The following is a 21,753-nucleotide window of genomic DNA, read 5'->3' as shown; positions in this document are numbered from 1 at the left end:
TTTATAGGTATTAAAACTTTGTAAAACATCTTGAAGCTTTCCTAGCTAATATAAACATATAATGATATTGCTTATTGTAATGAATCCATTTTGAATGCCATCAAATATTGAGCAAACAATTCCTTCTATTTCTGATTTTGCAAGTGGTGATACATTCACCCTGGGTATTTTGTACATGTCATAGTTTCAGCCCATTTTGTAGAGAGAGCTTACAGAGAGCTGCATGTTACAAAGCCCTAGTGAGGTAGAAAACAAATTACAGCGTCAACTCCTACAGCATGATGTTTAATTCAGTGATAAAGCTTTATATTGGAATGAAACTTTAAAATGGTATTTCTCCTTTGGTTGGATGAGAGGTTTTCTCTCATTTTATAAGAACATTTCTTCCCAAACAGAAAGATATAAATGAGATTTACTTTACCCATTTTGGCTTTATAGTGCAATCTCAGATAAGTATGTGCCATGATCTCTAGGTAGTGCTGTGGCTTGGCTGGAACTGGAATCTTCAGTTCCTCCTGTATTCCCTCAACATTCTTTTGTTTCTTCTTCATGTTATTATAGCTCTCTTTTATCCTTGAGGAGTATAATTGTTCTCTTACCCTTTCCCCCCTCCTCATTTTTTGATACAACCTAACTGAAAGATTCTCCTTCCTGTAGAAGCTCTTGGAATTAGCTTAATTATATTGCAGTGCAGGCGCCTGGATATTTATGGCAAAAAGCTTTACAGTATGTTGAAAAGTGCTGCACTCAAGCAGGGGTTAAATGGGGCTGGGCAGTGCGAAAAGTCCTCCATGCATGGGGTATTGCTTCTTGCCTGTCTTGAGTAGTCCTCTGGAAGAATTGTCCCGCATTTCTCCACTTCCACCAGTACTGAGGGAATGGTGGAACAGCCTAAGAATACATCCAGGACAGAATTCTCTACTCTTTAGTGGTTAAAGGTTGAAGGATAGTGGGTTAACTTCTCATTCTAGCTGCACTCTTTGCATCCAATTAAAACTTGTTGAGATTGGAAAAAAATGTTCATTCTTAGGCTAGTGTTTACTCACAAGCAAAGGTAAGCCAGTGTTTGTAGAAGTACACAAAATCTTTATAGGGTAGAAAACCTCCAAAGGTTTTTCTATACCAGACCTAGCCTGTCTGGTCACGAAGAGAGGCTGCGGAGGTTGTTTGGAAGTGACAGTAGCCATAAACAAATTCTACAGTAGATGCTAGAAATCTACCAGTTCACTTACTTTCAGAAGCCTACTGCAGTGGGAGAAAATTGCAAGCTCTGTAAGAGGCTCAAACAGCTAGAAAGAGGAGGCAAGAGGAAATACAGAGCTTGGGAGGGGCAGAGAAAGTGCAAGCCAGCAATCACAGGAGAAAGGAGAGCAGATGGGAAAGAAGAGCAGTTCTGCAACATGTCCTAATTAACCTAAGCCTAAACAGAAAGCAACTTCATTAGACTGCCTGATTTTTCAGAATCCACCTAAGGTAGAAGAAACAAAACAGAAATCTTAGATGAAGAAACAATTGTGAAAATTAGAGTATTTTACTTAAGAGCCTTTTTGGTAGGAGTGGATGCAGTTATGGACTAGGACCCAGGAAACCTACAGTAGGTTCAAATCCTACTCAGTCATGGGAACTTACAAGGTAGTGTGTGGAACTGGCATTTGTTTAATATCTCACCTCGAAAGCTCTATTAGGGTTGCTGAAAGTCAGAGGCAAATTGAAGACACATAACACTAGTAAAAACAGGATTGGATTTCTCTGCCACGTAAGTATGGACACACACAGACAACAGATACATGGAAGGTGTACATAGGAGGACCAGATGTAAAGGGAAACTGAGGCACGTTAATAGTGAGCAGTTAAATAAACTGAATAGGAAAGGTTCACAACTTCTAAGGAACTCTTGACAATGATGCTTGTAAATCTTTTTTTCCCCACAAAAAATTATGATACTTCAGAATCTTTCAAAAGCAGTCATTTCTAATTTCTTTGTCGAAAGCAATGCTGTTATGTTCAAAATCTAATACCATTTGATACATATTGCCAAACTCTTATAAATATAGCAGTCACATAAAGCCGCTTTGGAAGATGTGGTTCCATCATTCCTTATTATATTTTGATTCCTAATGAGCTGGAAAATGAAGAACCAGGAAAAAGACCACCTCTACATGTTGACAAGGTATTAAACTTTTTTTGTTGGATTTCAGCGATAGTAAGAAAGTTTCACTTGACACATTACATTAATAACTCCAGATCCCTGGCAAATGCATTATGTACTGATACACGTTTTTGTCCCTTTCATACTTGCCATTCTTGGTGCTCACAGGAAACACCTGAAATGTATCCCCCAGAAACTGAAAATGTGTGACTTAAAGTTGGACTCTGTTTCTACATTTTTGTCACTCACAGTTTCTGCAGTTCATAGCTGGATTGTGGCCATTGCTTGTTGGAATCAAACATGGTAACACAATCCACAGGGGTTGATGGTTCTCTAGGCCAGTGGTCCCCAACCTTGGGCCTCCAGATGTTCTTGGACTTCAATTCCCAGAAATCCTGGCCAGCAGAGGTGGTGGTGAAGGCTTCTGGGAGTTGTAGTTCAAGAACATCTGGAGGCCCAAGATTGGGGACCATTGCTCTAGGCGTTGCATTACAAACAAAATTTTTAAGCAGCATCTGATAACAGAAATCAGAAGCATCACATATGGCACCTATTTTCACTTCTTCTTTTTAAGGAAAACAATTGTCTTATGGTTTTGTTATTAACACTAGTACTTCTTTGTTCATAATTGACCCCCCCCCCCCAATTTCCCTGAAGTTCTTTCTCTCTGATTTTCACACATACTGTTTTCTAGTTGCATACAAACACTGAGACTCAAGCATTCACCGCCTGGTTGCCCTGCCAGGTGTTCATCTCTCTATAAAGAACAAGCTTAGACAACCAAGCCAAACATAATGGGATCTACAGTTGTTTGTCTCATCTGATTGAGAATGGAGATCACAAGTCGTATTTGTTTTTTTCAGGTTACTTATGTTGAGCTCAGGGCAAGTTATTACTGCATCAAATAAAGCTTCATCTGAAGAAAAGAGGAAGAATAAATGAAAGAAAAAATATTCTGTTTGTGTGTGAAATGTTTACAGCACCTTGAAAAAGAGCGTCAACAAGCATGAAAAAGAAAGGAGATCAACCAAACATAAAAGCTGTTCAATAAAGCATAATACAGAATCTCAACTTTGTGTGTCTTTTAAACAAAACAAAACAAAAAAGAATACCTTCAACAGATAATTTGCACTCAGGTCTTCCTTCTGGCTGATTTGCATATCTATTGCATAAGTAGCTGTCTTGATTTATGTATTGCAAGACAAAGGTTGTGAGGATGTGTGTGGCCATAAAGAAATCAAACACATCTCTGTAATCATCATGAGGATGAGATAGAATGTTGAAGCATTCCTTCCTCAGGGTACATTTCAGTGGAAAGGGAAATGAAAGTAGTGGCAACAAGGACTCGTAAGAGAGCTCAAACCAGTAGGCCTGACATTTGAAGGGAAAGCTGAGGGGAAACCCTTGGGTTTGCTTATTCCAACTTGCTGTCAACACTATCAGTGATATGTTTGGATGTACACTGTGGCATTTACCCCGTAGCCCCTGTTTGTTTCACCAAACACAGGGCTCACACGAGTATCCCAACACGCCCTTTAACACGCTGCCACCAGTTGATCTCTTTATCAACCTGTACCTCCTATGAAAGACTGAGGTCCATTCAGTACTGCACTTTTAAACAGAAACAGGTTTATTGATTATAAGTTGTTTTAGGAATAGTTCTTAAGCATATTTTAAATTTACACAAAGCTTCAGTATTTTACTTTAACCTCTTCTATCTTAATTAATATAGGTCACACTCTGACTAATCACTCCTTAAACACTCTCTCTGCCTCAAAACCCCTAAACTCTTTCTCTGACTGAACTCCCTAGACTCTGACTCGCCCTCCCTTCTAGTTTCTCTGGCTCCGCCTCTCAACAGCTCCCATTAGTGCAGGCCAATATTATTATATATATATATAGGAAGACAGGGTGTTTGCTACATACCTCCCCACTTAATAAGTTTGTTCTATGAGGGGAAAGCCAGCAGCTAAGTACATGCAAATATAACAATAACTTACCAATATTTATACATATCTTATAATACAGTTTTCTATCCATTACTAGGTTTACTAGACCAAACGTACCACTTTAAACATTTAAAACAGTCAATACAACTATAAACATTTGCACTACTCACATTAATATAAATTACATTACCTCTACTGTATATTAATAACTCTACTCACCATTATTTCCCATCACTATACACCTTTCAGTTCATCAGCATCCAAAGAAACATCTCAATTTAACCACATTTCATCACTAGTACACAAACAGAACATTTAATACAACGTTACAAACTTATCCACCCATTAGTCATTTGGTTTATCCGCCCATTAGTCATTTGGCCTTCGAGACAAGGCATCAGCATCCACGTTCAGAGTCCCTTTTACACAGATTACAAAGTCAAAGTCTTGCAAGTTCCGTGTCCATCTTGCAAACTTCATCATTTGTAACCACAGCAGAGGGAAAGGGTCGGTGCAAAGGATGAATTTCTTTCCCTAAATGTAGGGCTTCAGTCTTTGCAGCATCTAAACAACTGATAGGCACGCCCTCTTGATGGCAGACAAATGTCTCTCACCAGGTCGGAATCTCTTGCTAATCAGAGTCATGGGGTGTAGACTCCCTCTGTCATCCACTTGGCACAGTATGGCTCCCATACCCACACTTGACATACTGATGTATACAATGACCTCATGATTGTAGTCCAGCACAACAAAGGCAGATCTTTACGTTTGTGCTCTCTTCTGATGATTGATGGTCATCAGGAACTCTGATGTCTACTGGATGTCCTCAGCTCGCCTCTTCCAGGTTAAGCCTCTTCTCTTTCTGAATAGTGGTTTAATTTTCTTAGCTGTAGGAAGATTAGGCAGTTTCGTCCACTCCTCCAGCAGAGCTATGACTGTGTTCTTCCTTGAAATCATATGGCTTACGTCTTCCTCCTTGCCAATAAATTCACCCACAGGTACTTTTGTTGCGAAGTTCTCCATATGTGGAGGACCACTATCAGAGGTCACCAAGATTCTCAGACAAGTTTCTTTTAGGTGCCATCTCAAACACTTGGCTTATTTCAGAGGTGTCAAGACTTTCATAATCTGGTTCTATCCTTTTAATTGCTAGTTTCTCCTGTAGGGGTTTGCCTCACAAGATTTTCAGTGCCTTTGCAGCTGCATGAGGAGCCTTCCCAGTACTTGTCCCTTCAGCTTTCCAGTACTGTTGTGACACATCTACAGGTCCTGACCCTGCTAACTGCAATTCACTCCCCTCTATGGGTCTCAGCATCCCCACTACATCCTCGGGACAGAATGCTCTTTCCCGGGCCTTTTCATCACACCAATCCCTATGCTTTTCATGAGCACTCCTCAAGCTTTGCTCTGGTATTACTAAGGACTTTTGCAGACCCACACATTGGCAAAGGATTGAGATCCCTGGCAGTGGGCATAGCTTAGCCCTCATTTTGTCATCCCTAGTACCACTCATTTGGCACATATCACATGTCTGACAAAACTGCTTAACTTGCTGACCCATTCCTGGCCAGTAAAAGTTCATTGCAACCCTTTGATTGGTACGCGATATTCCCATGTGAGCTCCAAACCACCACTATGTGCCTTGCTTAAGATCTTGGCTCTATATCTTTCAGGCACAATAAGTTGTTTCAGGATTCCATCTCCACCCCTCTGAGGCACTAAAACTTCCCTATATAACAGATTGTTTTCTATTATAAATCTCTCTGGGCATTCAGGCATTAATGGAATGGGATGCTCATTACCTTTTCTAATACAATCATTTAAAGTAATATCTTCCTTCTGCTCCTTATCAAACAATGAATTATTAGGGTTTTTCATAAATATAACTTCTGCCATTTCATCTATGTCAGCTTTCTTTAAAACTGGGGGCCTTTTAGGTTAGTTTCAGAAGTTAGGGATTCCATTTTTCCCTCAGGGATTGTTACCTGCTCTCCCTCGGAACGTGTTACTACAAAAGCACCCTGCACATGCTTAGTGAGATTTAATCCGCTCAAACAAGGTGCGGGTATTTGATCAGAAATTGCTACATTCCAAATTCCAACCCAGTCTCTATAGTTTATATTTACTTTAGCCATAGGTAAAATCACTGGCATAGGACTTATTCCCTTGATTGTAACAGTTTGATTTGAAAGTACAGTGGTGCCCCACTTGACGCTTACCCCACATGACATCAAAATCACTTTACGGTGGTTTTTTTGCGATCACTATTGCAATCGCAAAACAATGGTTCCAATGGGTTTTTTTCGCTTGACGTCGATTAGGAGCCTGCTTTGCGAACCGTTTGTTTGCTTAACAACGATTTTTCCGGCTCCGCAAAATGGCTTCCCTTCATAAAATGGCTTCCCTCCCTTTGAAAAATGGCAGTTTTCCAGACGAAGCTTCACATTACAGGGAATTAGAACAGCTGGTCTGCGGTTCTCTATGGGCAATCTTCGCTGGACGATGAGTTATTTCCCCCATTGGAACACATTGACCAGTTTTCAGTCAATTTCAATGGGGTTTTTACTTTCACTTGACGATGATTTCACTTAACAGCAATTTTAACAGAATGCATTATCGTCGTCAAGTGGGGCTCCACTGTATTTGTTCTTTAGGAACCACATCAGGATTACACAGGGTCATGTGGGGATAGGTATCTACAATTCCAACATAAGACGTCTCATTAATATGAATTATCTCTCCAGAGTTCTGTAGTAAAATATTATCTGACTTTATAAAAAAGCACTGAACGACTGGCTTGTGGCAGATCAGAATTTTCTGTCATGCTAGTTGCCATGGAGACAGAACCATTGTTACAGACTCCTTCAGTGTTTTCCACTGGTTTTATGCATTAAACCTTTTTGGTCTGACTATTATCTTTTCCATTTTTATTTTTATTGTTCATTTTTATTGCAGTTATAACACTGCCTATAAGTCCTTCAATCATACTGAGGAGATCTGTCAAACTTTTCCTCAGGGTTCATTCGCTTCTGTGGACTAGGCAGTGGCAACTTAGGTGAAGTACTAAGCTGGCCATCTTTCCCTGATATTTTACTGTTGTAATTTTTATTGAAGTGTTTCTTAATGTTGTCCCAGTTCTGCCTGTAAAATTTTACCTCAGAAAACTTAGGATCCCTAATCTCACTAATGGGGTCAGCATATTCAGACGCCTGTAATACATTTTTAGGATTTTTGTCTTTGACCAAATAATGCAATTCCCCAGGCAAAATGGAATAAAATTGTTCTAAACCAACCACATTTTTCGTTTGGTCTAGAGAAGTGACATTTTCACATTCCATCCATTTGTCCAAACATTGAATCAGTTTAGCCCCCATTTGGGCATAAGATTCTTCAGGCTTTTTGGTAAGTGAACACAATCTTCTTCTAAGGTGTTCTGCATTTATGCCAAATCTAGAATATACTCACAAGCAAACTACACCAGAGCACAGAGTGCTGTCCTCTGAAGATGCCAGCCACAGAGACTGGTGAAACATTAGGAAGAACAACCTTCAGAACATGGCCAAAGAGCCCAAAAAACCCACAACAACCACTAGAATATACCATTTTTCTGTATGCCTCAAAATCTCTAGCTTGCTTCAGAAGCATCTGAGAATAAAGTTCAGCTAAATCTTCACTTATTTGTGATCTCAACACTATCATCCTTTCATCATCCTTAATATTGAAGTCCCAGCACGCTCTCTCAAATAAAATCAGAAAAGATTCAGGGCAATCTCCTTTCCTTTATTGGAGAAAATGCTTTAGATCGATTTTTGAGAGATTTCCCTCAATAGAGTTCTTCTTATTGTTGTTGTTATTATTCTCATTAGCAGCTAATTCCAATTTTTTCATCTGGATTTGAAATTTCATTTATCTCTGCTTTACTTCCATTTTTCTGGCCTCTTGCTCAGCTTTCACTTTTTCTCTGATCTCCAATTCTTTAAGCCTGAATTCCTAACCTCCATTTTTCAAAATCTTGGGAAGGACACCTTGTCTTTCTGGGGCATTTTCATCAGTTTCCTCCTGTTTCACTGGAGCTAGAGGATCTCCATTTCCCTCCACTTCCTGGGATAAACTTTCTGCCTCCTGACTCCCTTTTTGGCTACGTTTGAATGGCATGTTTAAGTCTGAGTTAGTCTTTAATGTTTGTATAGCTTTTTAAAAGGACCTGTCTTTCTGCTGTTTATTCCAGTAACTATGTTGTTCTGCTTCACTCAGGAGTTCTCTAGCTCACAACCTTTTAGTTACTGTCTCTCTATGACTGAGCTATTCTTGCTCTCAGACACCAAAATAATTTTATTTTCAAGCCTCTGTTTTTATTTTCCTATCACCTCAGATGTGCTCTGACCCAGGCTTTCGCTCTTATCCAACACTGTTCCTTATCTCTCAGAGCCCTGGATTTCAAGCTAGCCCATTGGGTCTCTCAAATCCTGAGGTAAACAAAAAAGAATTTTTCCTTTAGAGATGGTTCTCTATCTTTAGTTCCCCCAGATCTGGGTTCAGAAGCCCCCCACTAAGCATTTCCACAAATGCTCTAGCAGGTCACCCACTTCTTTACCACAGACCTCTGACTAAAAAGTACCCACGACTCCAGAAAATTCAGTTTTAAACCTTGGCTTCACTGGATTATTTCGTATCCCACCGCTGGACACCAATTGTTGCATTTACCTCATGGCCCCTGCTTGTTTCACCAAACACAGGGCTCACATGAGTATCTCAACACACCCTCTAACACGCTGCCACCAGTTGATCACTTTATCAACCTATATCTCCTATGAAAGACTAAGGTCCATTCAGTACTGCACTTTTAAACAGAAACAGGTTTATTTATAAGTTGTTGTAGGAATAGTTCTTAATCATATTCTTAAATTTACACAAAGCTTCAGTATTTTACTTTAACCTCTTCTATCTTAATACAGGTCACACTCTGATTAATCACTCCTTAAACACTCTCTCTGCCTCAAAACTCCTAAACTCTTTCTCTGACTGAACTCTCTAGTCTCTGACTCACCCTCCAATCTAGTTTCTCTGGCTCCACCTCCCAACAACTCCCATTGGTGCAGGCCAATATTATTATTATATATAGGAAGACAGGGTGTTCACTACATACACCATTCTCCACATTACCAGACCCAACTGACCTTTCTTCAGATTCAGTTTTATATCACAAATCTGTTATCAAGCCCCTCCATTCAAAAGACAAGGAAAGTGCCAAGACTGGAGCAACTATGTTTGATGTGCCTCCTTTACAGCGGCTGGACTCGATGACCCATACATAGATGATGACAATGATGATGATGATGATTGTGTCAGTTATCAGCAATGACACCTTTCTTCAAATATTGAAGCACATCAATAAACTGGCCTCACATACTCATTGGGAGGAAGGGAAAGCAAGACTGAATCTTTGTGGCCTTCAAATGAAGGTCTCGGGAAGAAAACAAATAGCTGTGGTTACTATTCTGCAAATTTCCAACTAGGAATCAATAGGAGAACATCAGCAAACAAATCATTGTTTATTTGTTTCAAAGGCCTCAATCAATGTAACACCATCATTCCATTGAACTATAAACATAGAAGTATGACAAGGCAAAAGTATTTCCTCCAGAAGCCATACATAGATTGGTCTGCAACTCTGCCAAGAATTTAGGAGTCAGTGGAATTATGAGGCCAGCTTTCCCTCCAGAGCTCCCCAAATCCCCAAGCTAGCATGGTCCCTGACAACACTTAACTGTGAGATTTTGGGAACTGAAGTGTCCAATAGCAGTGTTTCTATCTGTGCTCCTGCTTATTAAACTCCTACATGGACAGTTCCATGTTTTACTATTCTAACAAGAGAGCATATGACCTCTACAATATTCTTGCCCAAAACCCAATTAAAGAAATGTATGTATCAAAAATTGATATAGGGAAAGAGTTTGTGTCACCAGTTGCATCACAAAAATAGTTGTGAGAAGTAACAGTCACTCAGCAATGTTCCATACACTTACTGGTATTCTTACACAAAGGGAAGTAATTCTGTTTCTCCTCAAATGCATTTCAAATATTGACATTGATTTTCCGAAAATAGAAACACTAGCTTGAGAAAGTAATTATGTGGAAGCAGCTTCCAAACTCTGTAATGAGATATTACCTTTATAAGCCAACTAGAAAGGCAGAAAAGTGTGAGAAGCACACAAAAATGCACAGGCTTTTAGGAACATTGTCCCTCCATCAGGTGAGTTGCTAAAAATACAACAAAGAAGGGAATTAGAATGAGGGAAACAGGGCTTAAGTCTTTACAGTCCTCACATTATTCCAGGGTGTAAATGAGGGATATAGTAGGCAAGGCAATGATGTACCAGTGGAATCAGGTGCTCTCAAGGCTTCAAGGTTATTATGACCATATTCATCCAGTAATGGTGTAACTGTTTAATACCACAACTGTATTTACCACTGTTCCTGCCATTGTGTGTGTGTATGTGTGTGTGAGTACATGTAATGTGTTATAAACTCGCTTCCAACTTCAAGCAACCGTAATAGAATTTTTGAGTTATGCGAGATATTAAAGGAGCATTTTTCCATGACTACCCTTGCAGTAAATTTCATGCCTGACCATGGATTTCAACCTATCTCTCCTGAGTCCTAGTCCATCATTCTATGCACTGCACCACATGGCCATAATACAGCTCTTTCAAAATATAAAATCCTGTCACCAGGAATTCAGTTTAAAGATAGTATAGAGATTTCCTGATCCTAATTCTAGCAGAGATAGACAAATCTGAAAAGCAGGGTACAGATGTTTTAAACAAATAAATTAGCACCTGTAGGAAAGTTTTCAGATTAAATGGCTTATAGAATTGATGGAGGGAGACCATCCTGGGTAATCTAGCAGCCCATGTATTGTAGGAAAGCAGGGGCTTGGTGCTTCCTAGTAATAATTACTTCTGACAAGAGAATCATCTTGACTCCACCAGTAATATGAACATCCATTTATTTGGGCTTTAATATGTGATACAGCGAAGCATTCCTGACATACTGTATGATAAGGCTCTTCTTCCTCTGTGATCTCATCATTTACACTCTTACTGGTCAATCTTAGACAGCTGAATTCAGCTACTCCTTGATGACAAATGGTTTTAACAGCTGCTTCACAGTGTTACTGTTCCCAAAGATTCTTTCAGGCTATAAAGCAGTTGTCAGTAGTGGGCTATGTAGCAGCTACACTTTCATAATGTGTTCATGAGAGTAGCACATCCATCCTCCCAGGTCAGGATTCTCGAAATCTCATCCTTTTCAATATTGGGAAGGATAATATCCTAGACAATTTTGAGAGAATGTTGTGCTTTTAAAAAAAAAACAACCTACATTCATAGAAGTTTTGTTTTCACATAAAAGGTCTGAATTTTAATGTTTTTTAATGCCTCCAGTAACATTGCTGTAACATGTATTTCTTTTCTAGCAATGATAATGTGCCATTCCGTGGTACCAAATTAATTACTAAGTCATTAAGTGTTGTAAAAGTAAGAACATCTTGTATCTTCTGCCAATCAGCTTCACTGAGTGACTCTCAAGTCGTAATATTAGAAAAGGGGGGGGGGATCTGTCATAATGTAACTGCAACACAATTTTTATACACCTGTAACATGTCTCCAAAGTCATGAAGAGTCGGACACAACTTAACAACTAAACAAAACAGCAACATGTCTCCACATGTTTCCAGAGGGGCAGAATTCTTATGGTAATTTAAGCTTTGTTCTAAGGATCAGAACTGTCTAGTTTTTTTTAATGTATCTGCATTACAGTTTGCCAATATAGTCATTGTTTTGCTTACTTGTTTAACAATGAATTATCCCACTCTATGAATGCTGCGCAAACAAATGACATTTTGTATAGTGATACAGTTCTTTTTTCTCCCATTTTTAGCTCAGAACACTGGAATCTCTACTTTGTACAGAAACTCTTATGGTGCACCTGCTGAAGATATTAAACACAACCAGGTATGTAGCAAAACAAACCTCTTGCCCTTTACACAGAAGACAACAGTGAATTATTTTTACAAGTCATGGGAAAGAGCCAGCTAGTCACTGGGCCTCTTAGAGCAGAAGGGACCCTTCTGCAACCACTGTAGATTCTTGATAGACTCCCAAATGTAATTTCCCTTTCCCCCCATCAAATAAAAAAGGATGTTTTTCAGCCACTATTAATTTGTCAGTAATACAATCCACCTGAAGTTAGTCCTTTATTATTTGTTTGTTTCATTTCAACCCCAGCTCATTTCAAATGAGCTCTAGGCACAGTGTATAGTAATCCTCCCATCTGATCCTTACAAAAGCACTGTGAGGTAATGTCAGGTACCCACTGAGCCTAGTAGCGAGTCCTAGCCCAACTCTCTATTATACCACTGGAGCAAGGCGCACTCCCCACCCACAAGATGCTGGGGTGACATAAAGCTTACTCCCTGTGAGAAGCCAACAGGAAGATTCACTTTCATAAGACCCTAAGTCCTTCTTGCTCAGTCCACAAAACCCCCCTTGGCCACATTGCGGTCACTGGGAGAAAATAATTGTGAGTAACTTACTCTGGATCTATCCAGAGCTGACACTTTTTTAAAAAGAGTGCTCCTGTAGGTCCCAGTATAAGTAATCATTGCACTGTATTTAATGCTAGGAAAAATGGGTTTTATCTGTCTTCCTTACCCTGTCCTGGCAGCTTTCTAACAGCAAGGAAATGAACAATTATTTCCCTCTTGCAGTTTCTGTTGTTGTTATTTGCCATCAAGTCAGTTCTGACTTACAGCAGCCCTAATAGGGTTTTTAAGGTATGTAAGATGTTTAGGGAGAAGTTGCCCATTGCCATCCTGTCAGTAAGTTTCCATGGTCAAGCAGGGGTTTAAACCGAGGTCTCCTGAGTCCTTGTCCAGTACTCTTAATCTACTGTAGCAGCACTCTGCCTTTGTAAAGTAGAGGAAAATGTCTGGCAGCAATGATGTTATGTTTATTTGCCTTGCTGGAAAAATAGATTCAATATGCCTACAAATATTATAGAGGACTCTGAAAAACAGCTACCGTATTTTTCACTCCATAAGACGCACCTTTCCATAAGACGCACCAATTTTTAGGAGAAGAAAACAGGAAAATATAATCTGTTTTCTTCGCTCCATAAGACGCACAGACTTCCCACCCCCCTGTTTTGTGGGGAAAAAGTGTGTCTTATGGTGCGAAAAATACGGTAATTGCTTCATAATTCTGCACTGCTCCCAGTCTGCTCTGATAAATGCCACATATGCTAGTAGACTATGAAAACTCTTATTTTCATCTATTTGGGGGTTTTTGGTGGGAAGGGAGGTGCAGGCATCCATAATATACATCAGCAAGTGTCAGAAATATATGTGTGAAAGTGTGTCGTGAATCTCCGTTTTGGAAATATGTCAGCTTTTGTGGTGTATGACAAATAAATGCCCTTCTTTACAAATAAAAGGATGGAGCAGAGGATAGATTTGCTCATTTGCCAAAAGTATATAGGTTTGAAGTATATTAATGAATGTCAGAAACTTCTTACAGGTACTTGCCCCTTGCACAAATTTTACAATTCTATGTTTAATGAGTTCCTGACGTTTTACCTAATGTAAGTTGTGCAAAAAGAGAATATATGGTTTTAAAGGGTTGCAGGAATTGTTTTGTTGGGATCTGGATGAAGAGTATGTTTGTAGTCTATTTCTGACAGAGATTTATTTGTAAGTTTGCTTGCCCTTATACATGAAAATGTGTGTTTGCATTTTTGTGACAACAGTTTTTTAATGTGGTTCCCTGATCAATATAGAATTCCAGTTAGCTTTGTTATAAAATTGAGCTGTAGTTCCAGTTCTGGATATTAGTATTTTATCACTAGGGGTGGAAATCCTTAATAATCACAGATGACAAAGGATTGTCCACCCTCCACCCACCCACCCCCAGAACCCTGACCTTGAGAGAGAGTGATATATTTTCTTATTCTGTTAATGATTTGTGCAGGTTGCAAAAACTGTTTTGTTTCATGGACATTTAAACATCTGTCACGTCAGATGGATTCTTAGTGTCTTTTAATCATTGAGCTGATCCTTCTGTGGTTGCGCTATGTATATGTGTGCTTTACTTCCGGGAAAGAACACTAATTTTGCATAACATGCCCAGAAACGTTTTACATAAATTACTAAAACCCTGATAATTACAAAAGCACTTCTTTCATTTTTACACTGTACGTAAGGAATGTCATAGGACCTGAAAATTTCTTGAATAGGTATCTTGTAAGTCAAGAGTATTAAGAATCCATCCCTAGACACTAGATTTTAGCATTTCTCTTCTCAAATTTGTGCATGAGCCTTTTTCATCAATCTGAGAGCAGCGGGACAATAGAGACAGTATCAATAACCAGGAACAAGGTTAGAAAAGGATTTAGTCTAGGAAGAAGAAGGATGTCCAGGAGAGAATCTGAAGGTAGAGCCTGAGAGGCTTTGAGGTCTGCATTTGGTCCATCGACTAAAGATTCCCCACCCCCAGTACCAGGCGTTTCTCAGACTTTTCTGACTTTGAGATCTAAGTACTGGGCAATCTCATATTGTTTCAGAGAGTGTATTCATAGGTCATCACAAAACGGTGCTCTTTACCCATCCCTTTAAGCAAAGCATCTATTAGGAACAGTAATAAATGCAGATGTAAATAATTATGGCTCCTAATAGATTCAAGTACTACCATGGAATTAATTCAGAAAGATTCAGAGATGTCTTATGTAGCTGCTGAAATGCTGTGGGCTTTTTTTTAAAAAAAGGTGACAGACTCCTAAGCAACACTGAAACAGAATTGTGATGCCTGTACCCTAACTGGCAGCATGTTTCCCATCTTACCTAACAAGCTGAGGCTTATTGTTCTGTTGATAGGTTTCAACACAGCCAGTTCCACAGGAGCCCACTAGAAAGGATTATGAACCGTATCAGCCATTTCAGAATTCAACCAGAAACTATGATGAGTCCTTCTTTGAGGACCAAGTGCATCACCGCCCACCTGCAAGCGAGTATAATATGCATCTGGGACTCAAGTCCACTGGCAACTACGTCGACTTCTATTCAGCTGCTCGGCCCTACAGTGAACTCAATTATGAAACAAGTCACTATCCAGCATCTCCAGATTCCTGGGTTTGAGATTCGGGCAAGACAAACAGCTCCAGGAACTGTGCATGTGCATGCATACCACGAGACATTCCTTTCCTGCAAATTTAGTTTGTTCAAGCCTGTTCCATAGGAAGGCCCTGATAATCATTGTGGAAAATATAAGATACTTTTAGATGGCTAAAAGAATTGGAAGTTAAGCACGGGAGTGTCACTAGAAAGGGGGAAATGTATATCTATTTCTGTATCTATATTATCCTATCTCTCTATATATAGATATAGAAATATATTGCGTGGGATGAGGCAGCTTTACAGTTGACCTTGTATGTAGAGTTTAAAATAAATTGTGCTGTAAATTGAATGTGGCTGAAGGAAATAGGGGAAGGTAACAGCTGATGTGGGTCCAAGAGTTAAGCACAAGAAAACGAACAGTTTACAATCCTTATGGGGGACAGCTTCTCACACTTTGTTTCCTCTCCTCATCCATTGTGAATCTAGGCTTCAAGTTGCATTCGGGGTTTCCTCTGTACAGCAAGATGTTTCTTGCCTTTTGTTAATGCATTGTTGTAAAGTATTTGATGTACATTACAGATTTAAAGAGAGAGATAGAGAGAGAGAAAGAAAAGAAAAGAAAGAAGTTCATTGTGTATATTACACCAATGCCACAGTGTTTCTTCATCTATGGTTCTAAATATTGCTTCAATTTCAAAACTTTGAAATATGTATGAATTTCCAGGGGTGGGGGAGGGACTGTTTTTTTTTCTGTTTTTTTTCCTTTTCTTTTTTTTTTCTTTTCTTTCCCCTGTGCATTTTAACAAGACAAAACAAAAACGGAATATTTAGCAGTATTGTTCGTTCTGATATGTGAATTTGTTTGTGGCAACTAAAAAAAAAAGGCATTCAGCAGTTTCTGACAATTAACATTCATCATTCCACACTCCTTGTCAACAAAGTGCTTTTTCACTGCCTAAAATTTTAGATGTAGATATTTGAAATAGATTTTTTCATTTATACCAGTTTTCTTTATGATGATACAGTGTTAAAAGAAAATAAATTACAATTGATCTGTCATCCATATCTGCTAAGAATGTCTATTTCCAATAATCTTCCATCAAAATACACATTCTTGCTTGTGTGTGTGTGTGTTTGTGTGTATATATGTCCCCATGTATGCATCATATTCACAGTGTATGTTTCCGTGTATGTCTGTGCAGCCGTATGTCATCTCAGTGTTGCCAGACATGACCAAATTGTCATCTGTGTGCCTTCACCAGAAGCATGAGATCTTTCACACTCCTATACACTAATAAGCATGCATTCAGGGCTGCTTGGTGCAGCAGTAATTTTGGTAGCAGGTAGTTCTGAGGAAAAGGCACCACGGTAGTTGCTCCCTACAATGTCAACAAAAGTGTGAATGGAAATATTTATGGATGTGTTGGTGGAGGAGAGAATATTTTTCTCTTTAGTGTTGTACATTCCCCAACTGGTGAAGGGGAGCTACTGTACAATCCTGAGCCTTGAAAGTGGTGTGTATATATAAAGAAAAGAAAAAAGGGGGGTATATATACCAAGGGCAGCTGTTTGTGGTGAAAAGGGCTTCTTTTTCTCTCAGTAAATTGTTTGTTGCCATCATGCTGCTTAGGGAAGGGAAGATTTTACCACAAAAGAAGAAGAAGAAGAGCAGGAGGAGGAGGAGGAGAAGCTCATTGAGCAGAGTGCTTCCTTTCTGTCACGTTAGGTGTGGAGGACTGTAGATACCTGTGAGGGTGCTGCTGCTTGAGGTGAAGAACTTTTAAGCAATGTAGTCTCTGTGTTCCTCTCTTCTTCTCCTCCGCCCTTTTCCGGTTCAGTTCCAACATATTGAGGGGGAAGGGTTAACCCAAAGATTTTGAGTCTGAGGTACAAGGATTCCAACAGCTAATCTGGCAACACTGTTCCACCCATTGCAAACTTTCTTCAGACTGTATATGTATGTTCAGATTTTCCTTTACAGTGGAAACTCCATAATCTGTTCCTCCTTCATTATTGTGAGCTGACCATTAGTGACTCACACAATTGTCCAGTCCAAAACACAGAATCTTTCTTTTTCATTCTTGAATTGCAGACCCTTTCAAAAGTTCCATCACTGTTTCCCAGTGAAAAGAGAGAAATTCTGTAAGTACCAGTGCAGAGGTAAATTCCTGAATAATTCCTTTCCCATTTACGTCAAGTTTTAGGAATATCTCCAAATTATAGCCAAATTATATGCATAAGGTGAACTTTGCCAGACCATTAAGATTTGGCCCTACGTCCCATAAGGTACTGGCTACAAGCTGTGATCATGTGGAGCCCTGAATTATGTAGGTCTATCCACCAGTGTGAATTGATATTCCTGGGCCAACTCTTAGCTCAGTCTTGAGACTGAGCCCATCTCCCAGCAGAAGGAAAACCTGTAGCGAACTAATCTTGCAGAATTGTGTGGCTGGCCACGAAACAATTATATGGAATTTTAAAAAGAAATGAGAATAGTAAATTGACTTAAGCCAGTCTTATCCAATTCCATGCACACACGCACAGAGACACACACAAAGAGACACAGATATACCCCACTTGTAAAAAGCACCAATCATCTATAGACATTTTAAAATTAGGTCTCACAGAAGCCTTGGAAAACAACATGTATATATTTAAGTGCAACAGAGGAAGTTGCAATATACCGTTTGGAGAGGAGGGTTTGGGTACATTATGTGATAGTCACTGGTAAGTATAAAACCACTCTTATACCATTTTTACATTTTATAACATTCACTGTCACTTGATACTAATTCAGTCTTTGCACAAGCAGTCTGCAGATTTCATACCTGCAATATCTTGGATACAACAATGAATGGAGAAGAGTATGATCTTTGCCAGGAGAACTGATATACAATAATCCTTGGTGAATCAAATACTGTGAGGCAAACCAAAATGGCAGAAGAATCTGATATTCAAGTGCAAGGCATATACAGCTTAGTTGCTGTAAGCTATAGTATCATGATGCTATTGTGAAAAAGACAACATTAATATTACCCTCATTTTCTAGTAACTGATGGTCACGTAATTGGACTTCCAGGAAAGAGTTCTGTTGTTAATTATATAGGTTTCAGACTACATGTTGGTTTAAGAAACAGATAATGTTTTTAAACAGTGATAATTGTTTTCCCTTTGCCTGATCTTTTATCATCAAGGTGAGAACATGTTTCACAATTACTACCTTAGTAGAACAAAAATAAGCATATGCAGTTAATGTTTTCAGGCAAACCTTTACAGGCTATAACAACCAAATGTCTGTCCTATTATATAAACCGGGGGGGGGGGGGGATAAGAACATTAGAGGGAAAGGTTTCAAGTACATAGAAATGGTAAATACATTTTCTCTCCTCCGTGCACACAATTTTAGACCCTAATTCTTCATATTTTATTCCCACAACAGAACTCAGCTTAAATATACACTTAGATGTTACTAAATTATCATTTCCTTTAAAAACAATTGAAGTGTCACTTAATTAAAGCCTAGGCCTTTAAGCATGTCATTATCCTGGGTTGCTTTTCATGTATTGACTGGAGAACCACATTTTGACTGGGTCTAATTGTACATACCACAGCATTCATTTGAAGGGGAAAGGGTTGAGTGAGTGAACAAATAGGTGTATTGAATGTCCAGATGTTGAAATTGTCATGTAATTGTAATGGTGCTCCTTAAGGCACTGAACGGGACTTGCAGTGTATTCCATTAACTTTTTATTTCCAGTATTCCCCATATCTGCCATGCTGCTTCCCATTCAGATGTCCCCCAGAAGGATCACAAACGTTGTCTCTAACGGTTGACAAGCAACAAACCTGAGAGCAGGAGACCTATTTGTTTAAATCCATGTCTACTCCTGTAAATCAAAAGCAGGCAGAGGAGACACCACTTTTAGAAAAAAGGGACCTCATAAGTAGCGGGGAGATGACCCCTCCTAACTTTCCCATAGCTTCCCCTCTTCTTTCACACAGATATAATTACACAACAATGCAGAGAGCTCATGTCTCCTAGGTAATGAGCTCACTTGCATAGCTTTACTCCGCTGAGGAGGACCTGGAGCACCACACAGCCGCAGAACCTGTCCATCATTCTTGAAGAAGTGGATTTATTATCCCCACACTTGATTGGATCAAGTTTATCTTAAGCAAACAAGTATATTGCCATCAAGTTTCTTATGGGTCCCTACTAATCTGTGACACAAAGACAAGCTTGACAAGTGTTGCCTAACGTTGTCTTTTTCCATTTATCATGGTGTTGTGTGGGGTGTCAACAAAAATACTGGCGATGCCCCACAAAGCATTTAGGAAAACAGTATCTCTTCACCTCCAACCCTCCTGTGTCATGCCCTACTGGTGGTGGAGACAGGCACACACGGGGCTATATAAATTCCTTATTTGCAAGGAGTGACAGTTGGACTCAGTAGGTGAAATGACTACAGGCTCCTACCTGTGTCCCCAAATGCTCTGCAATATACATGGGTTCTCTTTTGGCAACAATTGCCCAGAACTCCTTGCAGGCAGATCAATGTAGAAAGTGTTTATTAAAAGAAGGCATTATGTAAGTGTGTGCTGTTCTGTGGCAAAGAGATTAATATTAATGGAGGGCAGGGATGACAATAGGATTTTTAAGAACTAAAAGGCTGCAGTAAAGACGGACAGCAATTGTCTAGAACAAAAAGTTCAGGGAATCTCAAAACCCCTGCTGGAAGCCATCAAATACCGCTATCAGGCAAAACAAGCAAGCATCCAAACAAGAAACAACAGCAAATGGTTCAGCAGCTCAATGAGGTACATCCCTCTTACTATACCTGCACTCTTGAGTGTTAAAAGCTAAAAATGTGTAGGCAAATAGAATGCACAGATTTGGGACAGGTTTGTGCCATGGGTTTCTGGCAGGTTAAACTAGATATTATTTTTAAATCAGTTTCAATTTCTATAGGGTAAATCCAACTGTTAATTGCAACTAGAGTAGATCTCTTGAATGGATGGGAATTGTTCAGTCAACACTAATGCAAGTCCCATTGACTCAACTAATTAATTTACAGTATGCTAACTGGGACTAACAACTGGTTTTAGCCCTGGCTTTCTTCTGTTTTAATAATACCATTATTGATGGCTAGTGATTATCCTCCCCTGCCTACTTGTGTCCTGCCATATCATATAACACACATTTATGTGGTGCTTTTTCCTCTCAAAGTAATGAGTCTTGGACCCCAGGGTGTTACCAAATTGCATTGCACTTGGACAGACCAGAATCTCTGCATCTATCCAGAATGTAGGGACTTTCATTTTTTCTAGTTGAAGAAAAATTTTACCAAGAATTCATATTTTATTCAGCAATGTGTAACAGCCCACACAAGAAAATGGATTCCAAAAAAATGTATAAAATGTTATTGCTGTACTGTACAAATGTTGGATTTTAAAGAAACCATATTAGATTCTTGACTGACTGTGTAGATCTCTATATAAAAAAACTCACTGTGTTATTAAGATGCTGTTTATGGTTTGAAAGAATGGTTAAGCTATTATAATACTAACAAAGCTACACTATCATGGGCAATAGCAAGCTTAGAAGGTGAACATTTCAAGAGTAAAATATTAGTCCAACTATATTAACCCTGACATACATTTTTTGCAATGTATAAATGCCCCAACATTAAAATAAATGTTGTCAAGTAAAATGGCAAAATAATAATAATAGGATTCAGTGGACAACACTCTTTCATTGTACATGTTTCTCACATGTACAAAAGTGAAGCTGAATTGAGATTTTCTATCAATAAATCCTACTGTATTGTGGAGAAACCCTGTTTATAGTGCAGTATGTGGGGGAAATACATGCAACATTGGCCTACAACTGAAGAAATGTCTCCTCAGTTCTTCACACATAGGCAGAATTAGCATAGTATATTGACTTAAAATTGTGATCTAGGAGATTAATGCATTTCCCAGGCAAACAACTGTCTCTGAAGTTCAGCTTCTTCCCACCACCACAACCCTGCCCACTTGCAGTGTTGGCATGGAGATTCTCTGTTCCTTGACAAGGTTGCATCTTCACTTAGATACTGGAGTACAGCATCTTTGCTCACTCTCACATACACCTGACCTGAAAGACAGTTGGATGAGGAGAGCCTCTTCGCTGTTTTCAGCATCTCCAGATGATTATGAACGTTGCCGCATCTTCCTCAGAATGCGATGAAAACTACACTGGAAGAGCAATACTCTCTGTCAAGTCTTTCAAAGATGGATGTTTCCAATCAGGGTATGGTGAAGAGAGGTGAACTGTAGGAAATGGGACAGCAGCAGTTCTCACACCTATCAACAGTAATTTGATCCCCAAGCCTCTCCACAACTCTTTTGCCGCCACAAAAATCCCTTTGCAGCTAAAACTTTATACATTGTTGGAGGGTGTGCGTACACCCAGCCATTTCTCCCCTGTTTGGAAGGGGTAGATA

The 21,753-nt window shown here is 39.3% G+C and overlaps 1 protein-coding gene across 15 annotated transcripts in view; it reads left to right on the top strand.

Annotated features, from left to right (window-relative positions):
- The window catches only part of CTNND2 (catenin delta 2), a 717,568-nt gene extending 701,241 nt beyond the window's left edge, over positions 1 to 16,327 (top strand). For 13 of the 15 annotated variants that reach the window (XM_072998494.2, XM_072998491.2, XM_078391696.1 and 10 more), the window contains 2 exons: positions 12,040 to 12,113; positions 15,029 to 16,327. In XM_072998494.2, the coding sequence (XP_072854595.2) occupies positions 12,040 to 12,113; positions 15,029 to 15,289 (335 nt within the window). In that variant the 3' untranslated portion in view covers positions 15,290 to 16,327. Of the gene's footprint in view, positions 1 to 2,054; positions 2,171 to 3,012; positions 3,221 to 12,039; positions 12,114 to 15,028 lie in introns of those variants that run through there. The other 2 variants (XR_013544226.1, XR_012086701.2) reach the window with 1 other exon arrangement.
- The last annotated feature ends 5,426 nt before the right edge of the window (positions 16,328 to 21,753 follow it).

The sequence above is a fragment of the Pogona vitticeps genome, chromosome 4 (genome assembly GCF_051106095.1).
Source record: "Pogona vitticeps strain Pit_001003342236 chromosome 4, PviZW2.1, whole genome shotgun sequence".
In the NCBI taxonomy this organism is placed as follows: Eukaryota; Metazoa; Chordata; class Lepidosauria; order Squamata; family Agamidae; genus Pogona; species Pogona vitticeps.
Note: the sequence above shows the minus strand (reverse complement) of the source record. Positions and strands in the feature narration are given on the sequence as shown.